Here is a 19,156-nt window from a genome sequence, read left to right on the forward strand (position 1 = left end):
AGAGGCTAAATCTCCTTCCCCCAAACTTTCCTTCCTGTTAAGTGACTGAACACTATTAGAGCCTGGTGACTCCTTTCTCTGTCCAAGGTGCTGATTATTTGCAAAAATGAAAATTAATTGGAATTAAAATGGGAACTGGCTGGAATATGCAACACCAGTTTAAAAGAAAACAGACCATTGGGTGCCTCTGAAGTTATCATCACCCAATTGCTTTTAATGGATCTTTTAATATTATTGTTTTAAAGCTGAAGTTCTAAAAGCTTCCAAATGTCATGAGTTTTTTTGTATTTGCATATATAGGTTACCATTGGAAATGCTTTAAAATCAGCACTAAAGGTTTCATGCTGGCCAGTGGTAAGGCACCAGTACTAATAATATATATTTTGGTGGGAGCAGCTTATTGTTTTGCTCTTGTTCTTATTATGCTTTTTTTTTGTTTTTATCTTGTGTTTTTAGGCTGTGAGCTGCCCTGAGATCTACAGATGGTGGGCAGTATACAAAATTATTATTATTAATATTATTCTTTAGTGTTATTCTTTTTAACAATCACCCTTCTGAATGAAAATACACATACGTATACATGCATACACACCTAAACATGTACCCATATGGCAACAGTTGCTTTGGTATGGCCATAGCTAGGATTAAGAGATGAAATCTGAAAGGTTTTGTGTACAATTATGGCTTATATTTCCTACATACAGTCAAACCTCGGATCTCAAACGGCTCCGTTTCAGTTTCCAAACTCTGAAAACCTGGAAGTAAATGCTCTGGTTTTCAAACGTTTTTTGGAACCCGAATGTCCGATGTGGCTTCTATTTAAAGCAGGCATAGGCATGGCTGTCGCCAATGGAAGCTAAGGCAGTTAAAAAGTTAAATATGGAGTCGAAGTGGCCAAGATATTGGGAAATTCTGGAAAAGGAAGGGGACAAACTGAGATTGCAGAGTTTTGAGAAATTAAAAGAGAAGGTGAGAGATTGGTTGCACTATCACCAAATAAATGAAGTGTTTAAATTGGACAGTAAAATTGGCTTCCAGGTGGAAAAATCAAAATTGGAGACTGAATTGTTAGAATCCAGTACTAAGAATCTGTCAAAAATGTACAATTTGCTGCTGAAATGGAATACACAAGATGAAACGGTTAAATCAACTATGATTAAATGGGCTCAGGACATTGGTCATAATATTTTGTTTGCTGACTGGGAAAAGTTGTGGACCACCGGGATGAAATTCACGGCATGTAATGCCTTAAGAGAAAATATTATGAAAATGATTTATAGGTGGTACATAACCCCAGTCAAGCTTGCAAAGATTTACCATTTGCTTGATAATAAATGTTGGAAATGTAAAGAAAAGGAAGGTACATTTTTTCACCTTTGGTGGACATGCCCGAAGATTAAGGCATTCTGGGAAATGATCTATAATGAACTTAAAAAGGTATTTAAATATACCTTCACTAAGAAACCAGAGGCCTTTCTCTTGGGCATTGTCGGCCAAGGGGTGTTAAAGACGGACATAACTTTCTTTATGTATGCTACAACAGCAGCTAGAATACTCATTGCAAAGTACTGGAAGACACAGGATCTACCCACACTGGAAGAATGGCAGATGAAGGTGATGGACTACATGGGCTTGGCAGAAATGACGAGCAGAATCCGAAACCAGGGAAGAGAAGCAGCGGAAGAAGAATGGAAAAAGTTTAAGGACTATCTAAAGAAATATTATAAAATTAATGAAAGTTAGAATGATGTTGGACTGGAAAGTAAATGGTTACTATTAGCAATGGTTAAGACAAGGAGAATAAGGAAGATTAGCTTAAATTTAAAGTAAAATAAGGGAAGATTTGCTGAGTAATTGATTAGAATTTGGAATACAGAAAAGGGAGGCATGAGGAAGTCGAGGAAGAAAGGTTTAAGAAATTAGGATATGAAATGATACTTGTTTTTTGTTTTGTTTCTGTTATTGTTTGTTTATGTATTTGTCGTTGTTATGTTTTGTTTGTGTGGCTATAAAAACTGTTTCATAAAAATATTTTAAAAATATATATATATAATTAATAATTCCCTCCAAATGAATAATGAAAAAATAAAATAAAAAAATAAAGCAGGCATAGGCAAACTTGGCCCTCCAGATGTTTTGGGATTACAACTCCCATCATCCCTAGCTAACAGGACCAGTGGCCAGGGATGATGGGAGTTGTGGTCCCAAAACATCTGGAGGGCCGAGTTTTCCTATGCCTGGTTTAGAGTTTCCCTGTTGAATTGAGGCTCCTGCTTTCAGTTTTCGAACGTTTGGTAAGTCAAACAGTCTTCCAGAATGGATTACGTTCGAAAACCGAGGTTCCGCTGTATCTCTGTTGTGAAACTTACTGCCAGGCGGGGCTGCCTCCAGAGCAGCATGGATGTAAAGCTAAGGCATGGATATTATGATGAGGGAAAAGTCTCGTTCCAAGCTTCAACCCTTGTCAGTCTTGGGAAATGAGTTTGTGACAAAGCACGGACGATACCGTGACAACCTTTCTATTTCATCAAGTCAATTTCACGTTGAAACTCAGAGTCTTGTGCTGAAGGGATGCCTTCGTCTTACCTGCCTGCTTTAGTGATGATCATTTCTGTGCCAATATCATGGAACCTTTTCCAGAGGTCAGCACACTGCAATTCCACCTGGATCTCCTCCATGGATGAGGTAGGAGGTGGTTGAGAGATGGGGCCGCCGGATGTGAGGTCAGAGTGTGTGTCAAAGGAGCAGGATGTCCTCTCAGCCAATGCTTCAGTGTCTGAACCCGTACTCTGCTCTGAATCTAAACAAATGAGAGGGAACACGAGATCAAACTATCAGTTTCTAAAATTCCCCACAGAAGGAAGGCATAAAGAAAAGTCAGCATAAGGATTATTTTTAAAAAAAATAAAGTAAAGTAAAGAAAGACGAGTGAAACGGCATCTCTTTTATTATATGCATGCTATTGTTGTGATTTACAATCTGGTTTCTGGTTTTCTGTTCCTAACATGACATCTGGAATTTTCGTTAAGTTTTAAAGCAGCTGTATGAAATTGCCCACAATATAAAATATAAATAGCAAGAAATGTATTCAGGATGCACAATAATGGAGCACTCCAACTGGAGATGGGAGGAAAAGAAAGAAAGAAAATTCACTCAACACCAGAGAAATAATGTTCTGGTTACTCATATGTCCTGCCACATATGTTGCTCTTGCAGTTAGGTATTTTTAGACAAAACGCTTGTTTTCCTTCTTTTTAGTATCTCAGAAATAATGGGTGTTGCTTTTGGTTTTGGGTTTTTTTTGGCAGAGCTTTCTTTGCAAATATATGTTATTTGTTCCTCTATTATAATTTCTGGAACAATGATTTTTTTCCCCCTTGAGAAAATAACCACATTGCACTAAAGCTGCAGAAGGAAGGATGGCGAACATATGGGAAGAATTATTGGGAAAGTAATTGTTATTTCAAGGGACACCTAGGTTTTTGCAGGGGTCTTGGGATATAAAAGTCTGACTAACAAAGGAGGGGGAAACAGAACAATGGGGCTGAACGAAAAAAATGGCTTGTGCCAAAGCATTTTCAAAAACTGCTCTGCAAACACCGAATGTTTGTGGAGGCCATGGCCATATTGTGAATATTTCCATGGCCTTCTGAGGTTTGGTGAGCTGGAAGGCAGGACAGGGCCCTCTTGGTCATGGCCTCCTGGTTGGTAAATCTTTTTTCTAGAGATGCCCAGCTGCTTCCCTCTATTAAGGCTTTCAAGTGAGCCATAAGAGCTAGTTCTATTTCGCCAAGCATTTGGCATGATGTGACTCTCTCCATAATGTGATGTTATTGGATTCCATTATAGTGCTATTAAGGGACGCGGGTGGCACTGTGGGTTAAACCACAGAGCCTAGGACTTGCTGATCAGAAGGTCGGCGGTTCGAATCCCTGCGACAGGGTGAGCTCCCATTACTCGGTCCCTGCTCCTGCCAACCTAGCAGTTCAAAAGCACGTCAAAGTGCAAGTAGATAAATAGGTACCGCTCCGGCAGGAAGGTAAATGGAGTTTCCGTGCACTACTCTGGTTCGCCAGAAGCGGCCACATGACCCGGAAGCTGAACGCTGGCTCCCTCGGCCAATAAAGTGAGATGAGCACCGCAATCCCAGAGTCAGCCACGACTGGACCTAATGGTCAGGGGTCCCTTTACCTTTACTTATAGTGCTATTTGCTACTTCTTGAGGGAAGTTTTTAATGTATGACATATTAGTGTATGTTTGGTATTTGTGGAAGCCGCCCAGAGTGGCTGGGGAAACCCAGCCAGATATGCGGGGTACAAATAATAAATTATTATTATTATCATTATCATTATCATTATCATTATCATTATCATTATCATTATCATTGATGTGATCGTTTTCACATTTGTCTTGCAGTTTCATTTTTTATTATTGTTGAGTTGCCTTGTGAACCGAAAGGTGGAGTACATGGTTTTATACTTGTAAACCGCCCTGAAAGTATTATTGGATGGTATACAAGTATAATAAATAAATATAGGATATACTCTAAGCAATATCACTGGCCCCTCCCTAGGATTTTCATTTTGATAAAACGTTAAGCCTCCAGTCCTTTTACTTATAAATAAAAACAGGCAAGCAGTATTCAGTTTTCTTTCCTTTTATTGGTCGTTTGCACAGATAGGAAGGAGAACTTCAGCAATGTATTGCTAGTGCAAGGAAATGATTTTGCACCAGCCTAGAGAATTTGTACACATTAAACACATTAAACAAAAATCTGATTATCAAGGACACCGATATGAAATGACACATCCCATACTGCATGCTTAATATGTTTTATTAACTTAACTATTGATCGTGTTGAAAAACATGAGGACAAACCATCTAACAAGCAATATAATAATAATTTATTATTTGTACCCCGCCCATCTGGCTGGGTTTCCCCAGCCACTCTGGGCGGCTTCCACAAAGACCAAAAATACACTAAGATGTCACAAATTAAAAACTTCCCCAAAAGTGAAATTGACATGTTTAATCAGATAAAAGTCATTTTCTTTAACATTTGTTAAAGACTGGAAAGCTCACATAGACTTTTTGCATGAAAAAGAAAAAGAAATGATGATATATGGATTTGAGGGTTGAAGACAATGTTTGTTTATTGAAAGTGAATATTGTTTTTATATAGTGGACAAATGAAGAATAGGAAGTTCTTTATTTTCCCAATCTTATTTTTCTATGTTTCTCTTTTAACCTCTTTTCTACTCTTCATTCTTTCTTCCTCTTTCTCTATTTTTTCTCTCCCTCGCTCCCTTTTTGTGTATTTATTTTATCTAGATAAAAGTCTTGGTTTGGTTTTTAAAAAGGGGGAAGATATTAAGTTTTGCATTTTCCTCTATAAACCTTAATTTAAAAAATTATTATTTATTTTTTTTTAAAGGAAGATGTCCCAAGGATTAGAGTGGCCTTACTTCCAAAGAATAGTACTTGTCTTTTATATAGAGCAGGGGTGTCCAACCAGTAGATCGCGATATACCGGTAGATCCCCAGCTGATCCTAGTAGATTGTGGGATCGTTATCATGTACAAAAAGTTACGAGGGGAAAGCTAAAAAAAACCTCTGTGCAATCCTCCCCCAAAGAAGCTCAACAACGCAATCCACCCACCCCACGCACGCTCCTCCCCCCCCCATGACAATAGGTAGGTCACTGCCAGTTTTTTTATACTGGGAGTAGATCACAGTCTCTTGGGAGTTGGACATGCCTGACACAGAGTATTCAAAACACTTCACAAAGAATGCAAAAAGGTAGAAGCTAGTTCTCAAAAGTGACACCTGTTAATGTTTATTGTAGCTCAACACATTTCTGATCTACAGTTTCTTCTTGAGGAGCAAGTCTAGACTTTCTTTCTTTTTTTAATCTATTTTTTATTAATTTTTACATAAAATTTCCCCAAAAAAACCATACAACATATTTTCTCATCTTATTCAATGTTTTGAACTTCCATCAATCACATCTGAAGATTTTTCAACCTTTATCACTTAATCTGCATTGCATTAATTTCACTATTGCTTTTAATAGTCCTTCACTAATAGTTCTCTTTGTACTTTTCTCTGCGATATTTCACATAGTCCTCCTTACAAAACTTCTTGCAGTCCTACTATTGTAATCTGTTGATTACAATTGCTTTTCAGATGGTTCACATATTTACTCCAGTCCTCTGAGAATCTCTGATCCTGCAGGTTTCAAATCCTTCCTGTCATCTTGTCCAATTCTGCATAGTCCATAAGCCTAGACTTTCTGAAGCAGATCACACAAACTCTGCTTGTTGCCCATCTGGCTCCAAAAGGAACCAGCTTCAGAAGCTCTAAGTCTGCATTTGAAGAAAGAAACCTACAATAAACCTCCATCGCTGGCACTTTTGAGAACTGGTTGCTCTCTTTTTGCATTCTGTTGGGTTTCTGTGCCACTCACCTGACTTGTTTGGATTGTCAAAACACTTCAGATAGCTTTTAAGGCCATAACCTTTGCAATAGCTCAGGCTGGTAGGTCAGGATTATTGTGAATGGAGATTAAGATGGAGAGGTTATAGCCTGCCTAATGCCAGCCTTACAAGTTCATGGGAGAATGAATGGAGTTTCCGCTGGGGATTCCCTCATTTGTAGCTTAATCTCTTAGGCACTATGCCAGCGCAGCTATAATGTGCTCAAGACTGCCATGATTCAGCCACATCTAATTTATCAAATAGTTTTCATTTGTAACAGCAGCTTTCCGTAGTAAACCTATGATCAGAGAAGACTGAACGAGAGACAGGCAGACATGGGTGTGACTGAAATATACTACACAGTTGTTTGCTTAAAAACTGCCATCAAAAGCTGTTTTCAAGTCATGGGGTTCGAGAAGGCAAAATGAATTTTTTGTCATTTGACAGAAAATGTTCTGCTGATGAAACATCACCTAATTATTCTGGATTTTTAAGCAACCTCTCTGCCTAAGATAGAATGGACTCCTATATTGTTTCTCATGAGAAAAGGAATTCAACAAATTATTTCTTTCAGTTGGGTCAAAGATATAGATTTCCCTCTACGTCTCTATATAGGCTGTTCTAATGTTTACATAATGCATTCTAACACTTTTGGGCTCCTATAGATACATGAACCCGTGCAATATTAGGGCAAAGCCCATGGCAGTTCATGTGTTAAATTTACACTGAATTCCCAATGCAAACCTGCATCCAAAATAAGGGCACAAGCCCTCCACACAGAATTAAATGCACACAGATGTCAATTCCCCATAGGAAGTCAACTGAGCCTTTCCCACCCTCCCACTTTGCCAGCCATCAGCTGGGCACATATGTTGAGCACACTGCAATATGCCTCACAACAGGTGTCCAGTGGCACAGAGCATGTTTCTCCCTTGCCAAAAGTCCCTTTTGGGGGAAGGGTGGTTTCAAAGTCTTCAGTGGAACTGAAGACATCTCTTCGGAGAGGCTTTGCAGCGTGCCATTTACAGCTGCCAAAAACCAGTTCAGTCAATAAGTGGAAGCTTAAAAAAAGCAAAAACCCTACAGATGAACTGAAAGTTGGCTCCTGCACTTTGGTATCTGTCCTATTAACCAACCCCTGGCTCTACCAATAGGTCAGCCTTCCACCAACCTGGTTCCTTCCAGATCTTTTGGACTACAGTTCCCATCAGCCTCAGCCAGCACAGTCATATTGGTTGGGGCTGGTGGAAGCTGTAGTTCAAAGCATTTGGAAGAGACTACGTTGTGGAAGGTTGATGGCTTCTCCTGCTTCCACCTCCATCATCTGCCAAAGACAAGGATGGAGATAAGATTAATTCTGTGGCCTGGCATTTGGCAACTTAATGTTTCCATAAAGGAAATGAGGGAACTTCCCTCAACTTGTCATTATTTTCCACACTTATGATGGTTTGACAGATGCCAACAATTCCAACAGCAATTCTAAAGGTTCCATAATGGTAAGGAGGAAAGACTCCTGAAAGCATTGCAACTGCACATAACTTTAATTTCCCATTACTTCCTGTTTCCCATTATCCTTTCTTGTTCTCTCCTGCATCTCATCTTTGCCTAGATAGTCAGCCTTCAGGCAACGGCTTTTTATTAATTGATTTTAGGATTTATCATTTGCTTTTCAGCTCAAATGAGCATTCAAAGTGGGTAATAATATGGCCAACAAGGAGAAAAACCAAACCCCATTAAAACAGCCCAAAGCAAATCAGCAGCATTATCTTAACAGCAGGAAGAATGATGCAAAGCCAGTAGAACTCTCTAAATTATGAAGGCTAAAAGCCTGGCTCAAAAGAAAAAATCTTAGTAAATGATTCAAGAATCTGAAGATCTAGAAGAACTTGAGTGGGAATGAATCCTATCAATGCAGGACCAAAACAGAAAATGGCTCTATGGTTGAGGGCAACCTGGCTTCTGCAAGAGGAGTCATCGAAAGGAGGGAGCGGCTGTATGTCTCTCCACCAGCTGCTAACCAGCCAGTCTTTTCCACTCATGTACTTAAAGCAAGCCCCTCAGTGATGCGCCAGAAGAGCACAGGAGCCTCTCGTTCTCCAAGTCTGCCAGATGTCAAGGAGCTGTCAAGTGAGCCCAGGTCAAGCACAGGGCAGGGAAGCATGGGAGACATGGAACACAATTAGCTTTTTATTAACAGAAAATAACAACATAGTAGGTCCTCTTTTGATTCCTCCCAAGTGGACAAAGGCAAGCTCTGGGCCTGTATGGCCCATTGCTCAGCAACGTTCAGGATTCTCCTTGAGTAGAGTGTCAGAGGGAAAGGAGAGCCAGCAGGACAGGGATTGTCCTGCTGCTGTGTAGCAGGGTCAACCTCTGACTCCTCTCTGTCTGTCTTCACTCACGCTGTGACTCTCAGCCTCTAACCCTGTCCTGGAAGACCACCTCCTCTTGACTCCGCTTGACTGCTCAAACCCCCTGCTTCTAGCACCTCCCAGCTCACCCCTTCCCCAGATTGCTCTTCCGTGTCCCACCACCATGATTCAGTCTCTAAGTCGTCATCTTCTGTGCCCTCCCTGGGGGGATCATGGGCAAGTGGCTCCCACCAGTCTTCCTCATCCAACCAGCCCCTGTATCAGAAATTTGTTGTTTAGTCGTCTTAGTCGTGTTCGACTCTCCATGACCCCATGAACCAGAGCATGCTTTGGAAACTCTCACTTTCTTCTCAAAGCTTCTCCTTTTTTATGTCCATGGAGTTTTCTTGGCAAAATACTGGAGTGGTTTGCCAGTTCCTTCTCCAGATGGCTCACGTTTAGTCTAGACGTCAGAAATGGAAGAGTGTTAAAAGGCTGCTTCTGCTATGAAACACCTTCCTTGGGACATTCTGGGTTTTTTCATGCTGTTGAAAATCCTGCTGCCAAAAGGAAGGTACCCTTTATCACATGTTGTGGACTTGTAAGGTAATAAAAGCTTTCTGGGAGATGATATATAATGAAATGAAAAAAATGCTTAAAATAACCTTTGTTAAGAAACCAGAAGCTATTCTATTAGGAATTACAGGTACCGACATCCCAAAGGGACAGAAAAGACTTTTTATGTACAGAACAACAGCCGCCTGGATGTTACTTGCCCAGAAATGGAAAGAAGACAAAGTCCCTACCAGAGAGGAATGGCAAACCACACTGATGGACTATGCGGAGATGGCAAAACTGACTGGAAAACTCAGAAATCAAGAGGATAATAACTAAAAGAATGGGAATTTTTTTACAAGTTGTTTAGGAGACCACTGTAAGTAGATGGAAACATTAGCAGGATTTTGATCTCACTAGTAATGTAACAATTACCATGGATGATATGATTTGATATAAAAACTGTATGGAAGAATATGCAGTAATAAATGTTTAAAAGGCGGCTCCATGGAGGGAGTGGGTCTGGAGATTCGAAAGAATCTCTTTATATGGATATGTTTTTCGTTTTTTATTTGTGTATAACGTTGTATGTGTAAAACCAAATAAAAATTATTTCGAAAAAAGAAAGAAAATCCTGCTGCCATTTTATGTGGTTTTGATTGTTGTCTTTTATGTATCATACTTTCATTGTGCGTTTCTTTTGTATTAATATTGATGTTGTTCACCACTTTTGGGGAAACCTTCAGGCTAAAAAGCAGTATAAGTTGTACCATACCATAGCTGGACGTCACAGATCTACACATGGGGGCAGATGAGCCTTCAGCCATTCTGGGCTCAGGCCAGTCAAGGCTTTACAAGTAAAAACCAGCACCACAAAAGAAATTGGTAACCAGTGAAGCTCCTACAGTATAAGTGTTAAGATACTGCTTGGACCTGATTTTTTAAAGTCTACATACTTTATTTTAACCTGTGTACATATAATACATAGCAAAATGACAATGACCTTAAAAAAAGGAGCAAACCAGTTCCTGCACCCACCATTGCGTGGTGAGTTCCCACCCCAATGGAAATAAAGACACATGACACAATTATTTAAGGTTAATGGGCTAAATATGGCCACAACTTTATTGGTTGCAGGTGATGAGCAGTATTGGCTTAGGCATTGGTCCTAACTGACTATATCCGACTTCAGCCCATCCGCTAGAAGTCCGGGAAGGGTTAACCACCAGTAGGGGGAGTCCTGCTGATGCACATCAACTAGGAACTCCCCCAGGGTCACCGCTTCAGGGGCATGCCTTAGGACCTCACCTCCCCAGGCTTTGAACAGGGCCACACACCCCAGAATCCTTTATTGGACTACCCTTCAATATGCGGGGCAGGTGATGGCGCTTCCTCCCCTCTTCCATCTACAGAACAATACCAATACCAATGCCTAACCAGCAATACTAAGAAAGTTGTGACGATTTGCTAAGAGGTAGGTGAAAACCAAGTGGCTGGTGCCAATTTGCCAAGTGGAAAAATTCATACGGGAAAAGAGGGAGATCTCTGGCTGCGCCTGCGTTTAAATCGGGCGGGCCATGCCCCCAAAGCCAGCCGATTGGCTGGCCAGGGGGTGACGCAGCCGGGGATTCCCCCAATTGCGCGGGGGTTGGGCTCCAGCCTCCACGCGGGTGGTGGGGACGTGACGCCTGCAATCCCGCCTCCTCTGTAGGGCGGAAGTGGCTTTGAAGCAAAACACTTCCTTCATCTTCACTGAATTTGTCCAGCTTTCCCTGCTGCCACAGCAGAATTGCAGCTACAACCAGCATAATTTAAAGGGGGGTGGGTTGCTCTGAAAGCGCTGCATCTGTAGCCTGAACCCACAACTCACATGCTGACAAGACAATTGTGACAAGGCTTGTTCACCTCAACTACCAGTGCCTTCCCACCACACACACATGCCAAAAGCACAAAGGGCTGCTCTCCCCACTCAAGAGCACAACTTGGTGTTTGTTGCTTTGCAAGTTATATTTGCAAAGATATTAGCCCCTACAGTTGCATTTCACATCACAGGGACATCACCGTCTTACAAATCTAGCTGTTTCTCTCATGTCACACACAACAATGTATTAACAATGCCCTTGCATGACCTTCTGCAAAATAATGCAATGCAGTGAAAGAGTTTCAAATTGCAGTCACAACCAGCTTCCTTTCAACTGTTCGACACAATGTTGTGTTTGTAAAGATATGTATTAAAAAATTGCCACTAGGGGAGTATCAAGATTCTGGAGAACTGTTCTGTGCAACTACTGTTGGGAAGTTTTCTAACATTGAATCTGCTTGCATTAACACTTCTGTAGCACTCTGATTCCCACCCACACCCCAAGTTAAAAGTTCATCCTCAAGATGATTCTTCAGAGCCATCTTTTCTACAAGCTTGCCAGGAGATCAACGCGGTCCAGGAAAAGGCTTGCTGCAAAAGGCACAGGCGTGAGCCAGCTGAAAGACACATCTGCTCTGATCTCTTACAAAGCTTCCTTTCCCCAACCATGAAATCTCAATGGAACTGAACAGACCTCGCAGGACAGGCTTTGCAGCACGCTGTGAGCAATTTACAGCTGCCAAATCCATATCAATCAAATCCCAGGGGAGATCCTTCCTTCTTCAAACCGAGCAAGTTAAAAGGGGGGGTGGGGTGAAGGAAACTGCCATCAAATTCAAACACACACACACACACCAAGTAAATTTCTACAGCTGGAACAACTTCATATGCTACCCTTAAAAATTCCAAGCTATCAAACACATAGTGGGCAAAATTTCAACACAAACGACTGGAAATCCCTTAAGGTATCTCTCCATTTGCCATTGGCTGCACTGTTTTGATTTATATAGCTGCCATGACTGCAAGCTCTAGCACTGCGGAATGGCAGCGAGAGGTGGGTGTGGAAATTCAACTGGCCACAACCTTATCGGATACTTAATACAGCTATGAATGCAAAAACTGGGACCAAGGTGGAACCAAGTTGTTTGTCTCTGCTTGGAATTACCAAGGGAAACGGCTCAGCTATCCAACAAGCAAAGGTCCATTGGTGCCATGGCTCAAGCTTGAGCCATCTTACTATGATGGAGACTTATGCCTTATTAAAGATAAAGGACCCCTGGATGGTTAAGTCCAGTCAAAGGCGACTATGGGGTGCGGCACTCATCTCTGCTTTCAGGCCGAGGGAGCTGCCATTTGTCCACAGACAGATTTCTGGGTCATGTGGCCAGCAGGACTAAACTGCTTCTGGCACAACAGAACACTGTGACGGAAGCCAGAGCACATGGAAATGCCATTTACCTTCCCACCACAGCGGTACCTATTTATCTACTTGCACTGGCGTGCTTTCGAACTGCTAGGTTGGCAGGAGCTGGGACAGAGCAACAGGAGCTCACTCCGTCGTGGGGATTCGAACCACTGACCTTCTGATCAGCAAGCCCAAGAGGCTCAGTGGTTTAGACCACGGCGCCACCCCTGTCCCTTTTACCCTCTTACCTTTCACCATGCCTCACTACAGCCTTCCCAACCTGGTACCCTCCAGCATGGCTGTGCTGGCTGGGGCTGAGAGTTGCCATTCCAAATATCTGGAGGGCTTAAATATAGAAGAAGAGTCTGCTAGAACAGGCCAGCTGTCCATCCAGTCCGGCATTCTTGTCTTACAATGGCCAACACCCATGGGATGCTTGCAAGCAGGACCTGAGTGCAACAGCACTTTTTCTATTTGTGATTCTCAGCAACTGGTGGTCAGGAACATACTACCTCCTAAGGTGGGGGTAGCACCTATCCATTGTGGGTAGAAGCCATTGGCAGCCTTATCCACCATGAATTTGTCTAGGTAAAGGTAAAGGGACCCCTGTCCATTAGGTCCAGTCGTGGACGACTCTGGGGTTGCGGCGCTCATCTCGCTTTATTGGCTGAGGGAGCTGGCATACAGCTTCCGAGTCATGTGGCCAGCGTGACTAAGCCGCTTCTGGTGAACCAGAGCAGCGCACGGAAACACCGTTTACCTTCCCACCGGAGCGGTACCTATTTATCTACTTGCAGTTTGTGCTTTCGAACTGCTAGGTTGGCAGGAACTGGGACTGAGCAACGGGAGCTCACCCCATCGCGGGGATTCGAACCGCCGACCTTCTGATCAGCAAGTCCTAGGCTCTGTGGTTTAACCTACAGCGCCACCCGCGTCCCCAATCCTCTTGTCTAATCCTCTTTTAAAGCCATCTGACTTGGTGGCCACCACTGCCCCCTGGTGGAATCACACAATCCGTCAATGCCCAAAGTGGAAGCTGTTTTTAAAAGCCTAGCACTTCATATCTACGGTTTTGAAAGAGGAAGACTATGGCTTATAGATGATCTGTATACATATACAGTAGCTGCTTGCTTTTCAGAAGGTTCCTCCACTCCTGAACATCGGGGACAATGGTGACTTATGCAGTGAGAAGTATATTATTTATATTTTTTCACACAAAGGCGTTGCATGGCAATTACGTTCTTCTGAGTGGCAACTTGTTTAAAGTATAGCTATTGGGACCACTGGAAAACATTTCTCTCCCGATCTCAATTAAAGGGCTTTTTACGTGGTGAAAAATCTGCAGCACAAGCCTATTTTTGCTTTCATGAAAGTATATATGGCCTGCTACATGGAGTGGGTCTTTTACCAAGGTAAGTTTATGCAAGGTGGCAGCCTTAAAGAAGCAAAAGCAGGCTTCTAGACTGCCCTTCATCTACAGAGATACCCCTGCAGCATGCAAAGGTGAAGAAAAATGAAACAAACAAATCCAATATAAGACCACTGGGGGAGGGGAGCACCATTCATGAAAACTACAAAGGCCATTACAAAGCACAAAAGCAGAATAGACTAGAACATATTAGATTAGATTAGATATTAGATGAAATGAGATGAGATTAGAACAGAGTCTGATCAATTTTGGATTTTAAAATGCCTGGGGAAATAAATGAGTGTTGTCCTCCTGCTTACATGATTGTTGTGTTGGCTCCAGTCACACATGCCCCTAATGGAAAGGTCTCCTACAGAGGCGGTGCCACCCCAGAGAAGACTCTGTCCCACACTGTCACCTAATGAAGTTTACCCAACTAGAAGCCTCCTCTGAAGCGACACCCTGCACGACCAATTACAAAACATTCCGCATGCACACCATTTGAATGGCAATGCCCATCAACTTTGAGGGGGGCAGCCCCCTAAAATATTTTATTGGGGGGCTAAATGAACCTTGGGCCCTAGGAGTTGGCTCCTGTGACTCCTACAGGTATTGGGGTCCCCAAACTGTTTAAAGTGTCGGTGGAATCAATAAAATTGCGTTATAAGAATTCTAAGGTCTCAGATATAAAATACATGTCCATAAATTTACAAGGCAAACACATATACACTGTAAGTATATAAACCACGTGTCTGAAATAGTACAGGAGAACAGTCCTGAAGCCGTCTTGACTCTCCCAATGGCCTCAAATATTCCTCTTCAGTGAGGAAGGAAATGGGAAAGACTCCCCATTGTCTCTTTACTCACAAATCCTGTCTTAAGGGCGTATTTGTGCATGAATAGGGTGAGTCCATGACCTGAATTCAGGAATTAAAGTATTAACCATCACAAAAGAATGGCCAGGCTGCCCATGTAAAGGCAATCAGTGACCATTATCAGGTATCCTGGCAGACAGGATTTCTGTTGTAGACCACCTCCTTCTGTGATGTATGTATGAAGTTCGGGGGGGGGGGTCTTGAGTTACAAGGTGGGCAATTTCAAAAGTCTATATAAGGGCTTGCACACCATTGTTCTGGGTTCCCTGCGTGTGGTGAGTGAGGACCCTGTTGCAACAGTTTAATAAAGATCAGGCTTACTGGCAGCTTTGCTTCTCAATATTCTCTGGTTGGCCTCTGTTATTTTCTCCTACCAATAGGGAACCCACTTAAGGACTCTGTACAGGTTCTTGGGTACCCCATAAGGGAAAGGAGTAGTTTTTTCTTACAACAATTGTAGAACAAATAATGTTATTAATGGGGGAGGGAGCGGTGTTTAAATTTTCATTCTGTTTTCTATAGGCAGGAGATTTTTGTCTTTGCACCCAGCTGTGGGTTTGGCTGCTTTGTCAGTTTGCTTTATCTTTCCGAGAGAAGTGGGTCCTGCTCTTGCCCGCACTGCCCTCTCTTCCTCCTCCTCCTCCTCCAGCAGGCACAGATGGAAAGACCAGAGGAGACGCAGCGGGGCACTTGGCTTCTCTGCATCTTGCAGTGTTTATAGCCTTGACGTGACTTTTCCAGCAAAAGTTGACGTGGGCACACACACACCACGTCCCCCCCATCCACTCGCCCACCTCCCTTTTCCCTTTCATCCAAACCGTACACCAGAAGTTTCTGCTTTCAATATCCTTGTGCATATATTTTTTTGAACGGGCTCACGGGGGTTGGGGGGTGGAAAAAATCAATACACGGGGAAGTAACGCCAACCCAATAGGAGATGCGGAGTTTCCCTATTAAATTACCAGCTTCAGACTCTGGCGATCAGAAGTGATTTCCTCTTTGATGCCTGCAGCAGAGGAGTTCCTGCCACTTTCGAACACATTTCGTCCCACCGAGACTCCGGCTCTGAACCTCAAAGGGCTTCTCCCAAAGTATCCCCTATTCCTGCCACTTGGGAATGTGGAGTTCTTGGAGGATATGACTCTTAAGAGCAAGCAGCAAGTTTCCTGCCTGTGCAACAGATCTCTGCCTCATGCTTCTCTCCCTCCCTCCCTCTCTCTCTGCATGGTGCCTTCCTTGCCCTGACAGGAAAAAGAGATGGTGAAAGTCCTATAGCAGTGCTCAGAAAACACCTCCCTTAGCTCTTTTACCCGGAGAGCCATGTGGGGCATGTGCAGAGCAAGGTGACCACCCAAAGCCTTTGCAGTGGAAACCAAGGTCCTTTATCTGATCAGCAGCACCTGGCCAGGCCCAGTTTTTAGGCTTTGATGTTGATCCAAGTGGAACTGCAAGAGTTAAATAATCCCATGAGCGCATTGTGAGGACTTGTTTTTATTATTTTACCAAGGAAGAAAGCATCTAGCAGGGACCACTTATTTTCTCCTGCCCAAGCCCCATTTGAAGGAACAGCAGCTGCGTAAGGATACGGAAGCGGAGCCACAAGATTTAGATGCCACTGGTGCCCCCCCCCCAAAAAAAGAAAAGAAAGCTGAACAGTGATTCTTAATTGGCTTGTGGAAAAATGAAAGAACAGCTATAGTGTCCCTAAATCTCAAAGGCCCTAATTCAAGGAGGAAAAGAATATCAGTGTCTGCTAGGCATGATGGCTATACAGTGGTACCTCGGGTTAAGTACTTAATTCGTTCCGGAGGTCCGTACTTAACCTGAAACTGTTCTTAACCTGAAGCACCACTTTAGCTAATGGGGCTTCCTGCTGCCGCCGCGCTGCCGGAGCATGATTTCTGTTCTCATCCTGAAGCAAAGTTCTTAACCTGAAGCACTATTTCTGGGTTAGCAGAGTCTGTAACCTGAAGCGTATGTAACCCGACGTACCACTGTATTGGCTGCATACTGTCTGCGAGATGGGAGTGGCAGCGGGACCCAGCATTGAGGTCTGTTTTGGGGGGGACACCCCATGGATCCAGAGAACTGGTATGGACTTCAATAATATGGTGTCCTGAGCAAGGACAAAATTGCCCCCCTACAAAAAAAACCCCTCTTATTTTCACAATAATTCCTTTTGTTACAGTTGCTTTTTTATGAATGTTCTCAAAATTATTATTATTATTACGAGAGATCCATAGATCCAGACAGAACAGGCACAGCTACTACTCATTTAGCAGAGGTGGGTGGGTCCCCAAGACCTTCCTAAATCTTTGGGGGGGGCAAACATTTGTACCCTCCTCTCTAACTCTCAGGGTTAAAGGATTTCCACAGCGGTCTGAAACTAACGTCGCAAACATCTCATGAAAACGATGAAACAGCAGAGCAATTTGTGACAACGCCGATGTTAAACCCACTTAAAATCTCTACCAATAAAATAAACGGTATCGAAACACCCAAGCAAATCAAAAGGCTTGACGTGGCACCGAAAAGACAACAGTCTCCTGGGACACATAGGGAAGTCCAGCATGAACTATCAGTGGAGGCCAGGCCATTTAGGGCAAGGGGGGCACTGTCCCAACAGCCTACAAACCCACCTGCCTCCTTTCTGACAACCAGTTCATCAAGCTGCCCTGGCAATCTGCCTCCTCCTCTTCAGTCTCAGTTTTGCCCTTGCAAAACACAGCAGGGAGGAGGATGGGGGCAAAAACCAAATTAGCTGGATCCGCCAGTCCTTTGCACTGGCTTCTCCTACGGTTGAGCTCCTCGGCTTCCACCCAACCAGTTATTTATTTATGAGATATATTGCCTCCCCTTTGCCCAAAGGTTTGTTGTTGTTGTTTAGTCGTGTCCAACTCTTCGTGACCCCCTGGACCAGAGCACGCCAGGCACTCCTGTCTTCCACTGCCTCCCGCAGTTTGGTCAAACTCATGCTGGTAGCTTCGAGAACACTGTCCCACCATCTCGTCCTCTGTCGTCCCCTTCTCCTTGTGCCCTCCATATTTTTCTTTACAGCATTGGACTTTCCTTTCACTTCCAGGCATATCCGCAACTGAGCGTCCTTCTGGCTTTGGCCCAGGCGCTTCATCAGCTGTGAATCTACTTGTACTTGTCCTCCGCTCTTCCTCAGTAGCATGTTGGACGCCTTCCGACCTGAAGGGCTCATCTTCCAGCATCATACCTTTTATATGCCTGTTGTCTTTGTCCATGGAGTTTTCTTGGCAGGGATACTGGAGTGGCTTGCCGGTTCCTGCTCCAGGTGGAGCACATTTGGTCAAAACTCTCCACTATGACCTGTTCATCTTGGATGTCCCTGCACGACATAGTTCATAGCTTCTCTGAGTTATTCAAGCCCCTTCGCCACGGCAAGGCAGTGATCCATGAAGGGGTCACCCAAAGATAGGATTGCCATATTTCAAGAAGTGACCGTTCCTTTTTTTTTTTTTTTGCTAGGGTTGTTGAGCTTCTTTTGCAACAAACAAACCAAAAAAAGTTTTTGAGCTATTTATTAGGAAATTCACCATATCCACATGCCCATGTTTCCCTGGACAGTTTTGCCGATTTTTGGAAATTACGCATGGACGCTACTTCTGACAGACGGATCACATATATGTGCAAAAAATTCCAGACATATGGCAGCCCTATCCAAAGGCCCCAGGGCAGTATAAATAAGACAATGAAACCACAATGAAATCACTAGACAGGTTACCCCTGAGAGATAGCTCAGTTGGTAGAGAATGAGACTCTTAACCTTGGGGTCGTGGGTTCAAGTCCCACATTGGACGAAAAATTCCTGCTTTGCAGGTAGTTGGATTAGATTATCCTTGTGGTCCCTTCCAATTCAACAATTCTATGATTCTATGATCACCAGCATTGAAAAAAATATATAGTAGCCATGTGCAATCTGAAAAGCATTTGTCAAGAGGCTTGCGGATCTTCGCTTGGAGAAGAAAAAGCCAAGATGGAGAGGGAGTTCATTTACCGTATTTTTTGCTCTATAAGACTCAGTTTTTCCCTCCTAAAAAGTAAGGGGAAATGTGTGTGCATCTTATGGAGTGAATGCAGGCTGCGCAGCTATCACAGAAGCCAGAACAGCAAGAGGGATTGCTGCTTTCGCTGCGCAGCGATCCCTCTTGCTATTCTGGCTTCTGAGATTCAGAATATTTTTTTCTTGTTTTCCTC

At 43.2% G+C, this 19,156-nt stretch overlaps 1 protein-coding gene across 1 annotated transcript in view; it reads right to left on the minus strand.

Annotated features, from left to right (window-relative positions):
* Positions 1–19,156, minus strand: part of TBX15 (T-box transcription factor 15) — a 98,599-nt gene that overhangs the window by 53,495 nt on the left and 25,948 nt on the right. Inside the window, exon 2 of the mRNA XM_053370833.1 lies at positions 2,587–2,800. Coding sequence (XP_053226808.1) covers positions 2,587–2,800 — 214 coding nt within the window. The remainder of the gene's footprint in view (positions 1–2,586; positions 2,801–19,156) is intronic.

The sequence above is a fragment of the Podarcis raffonei genome, chromosome 17 (genome assembly GCF_027172205.1).
Source record: "Podarcis raffonei isolate rPodRaf1 chromosome 17, rPodRaf1.pri, whole genome shotgun sequence".
Lineage (NCBI taxonomy): Eukaryota > Metazoa > Chordata > Lepidosauria > Squamata > Lacertidae > Podarcis > Podarcis raffonei.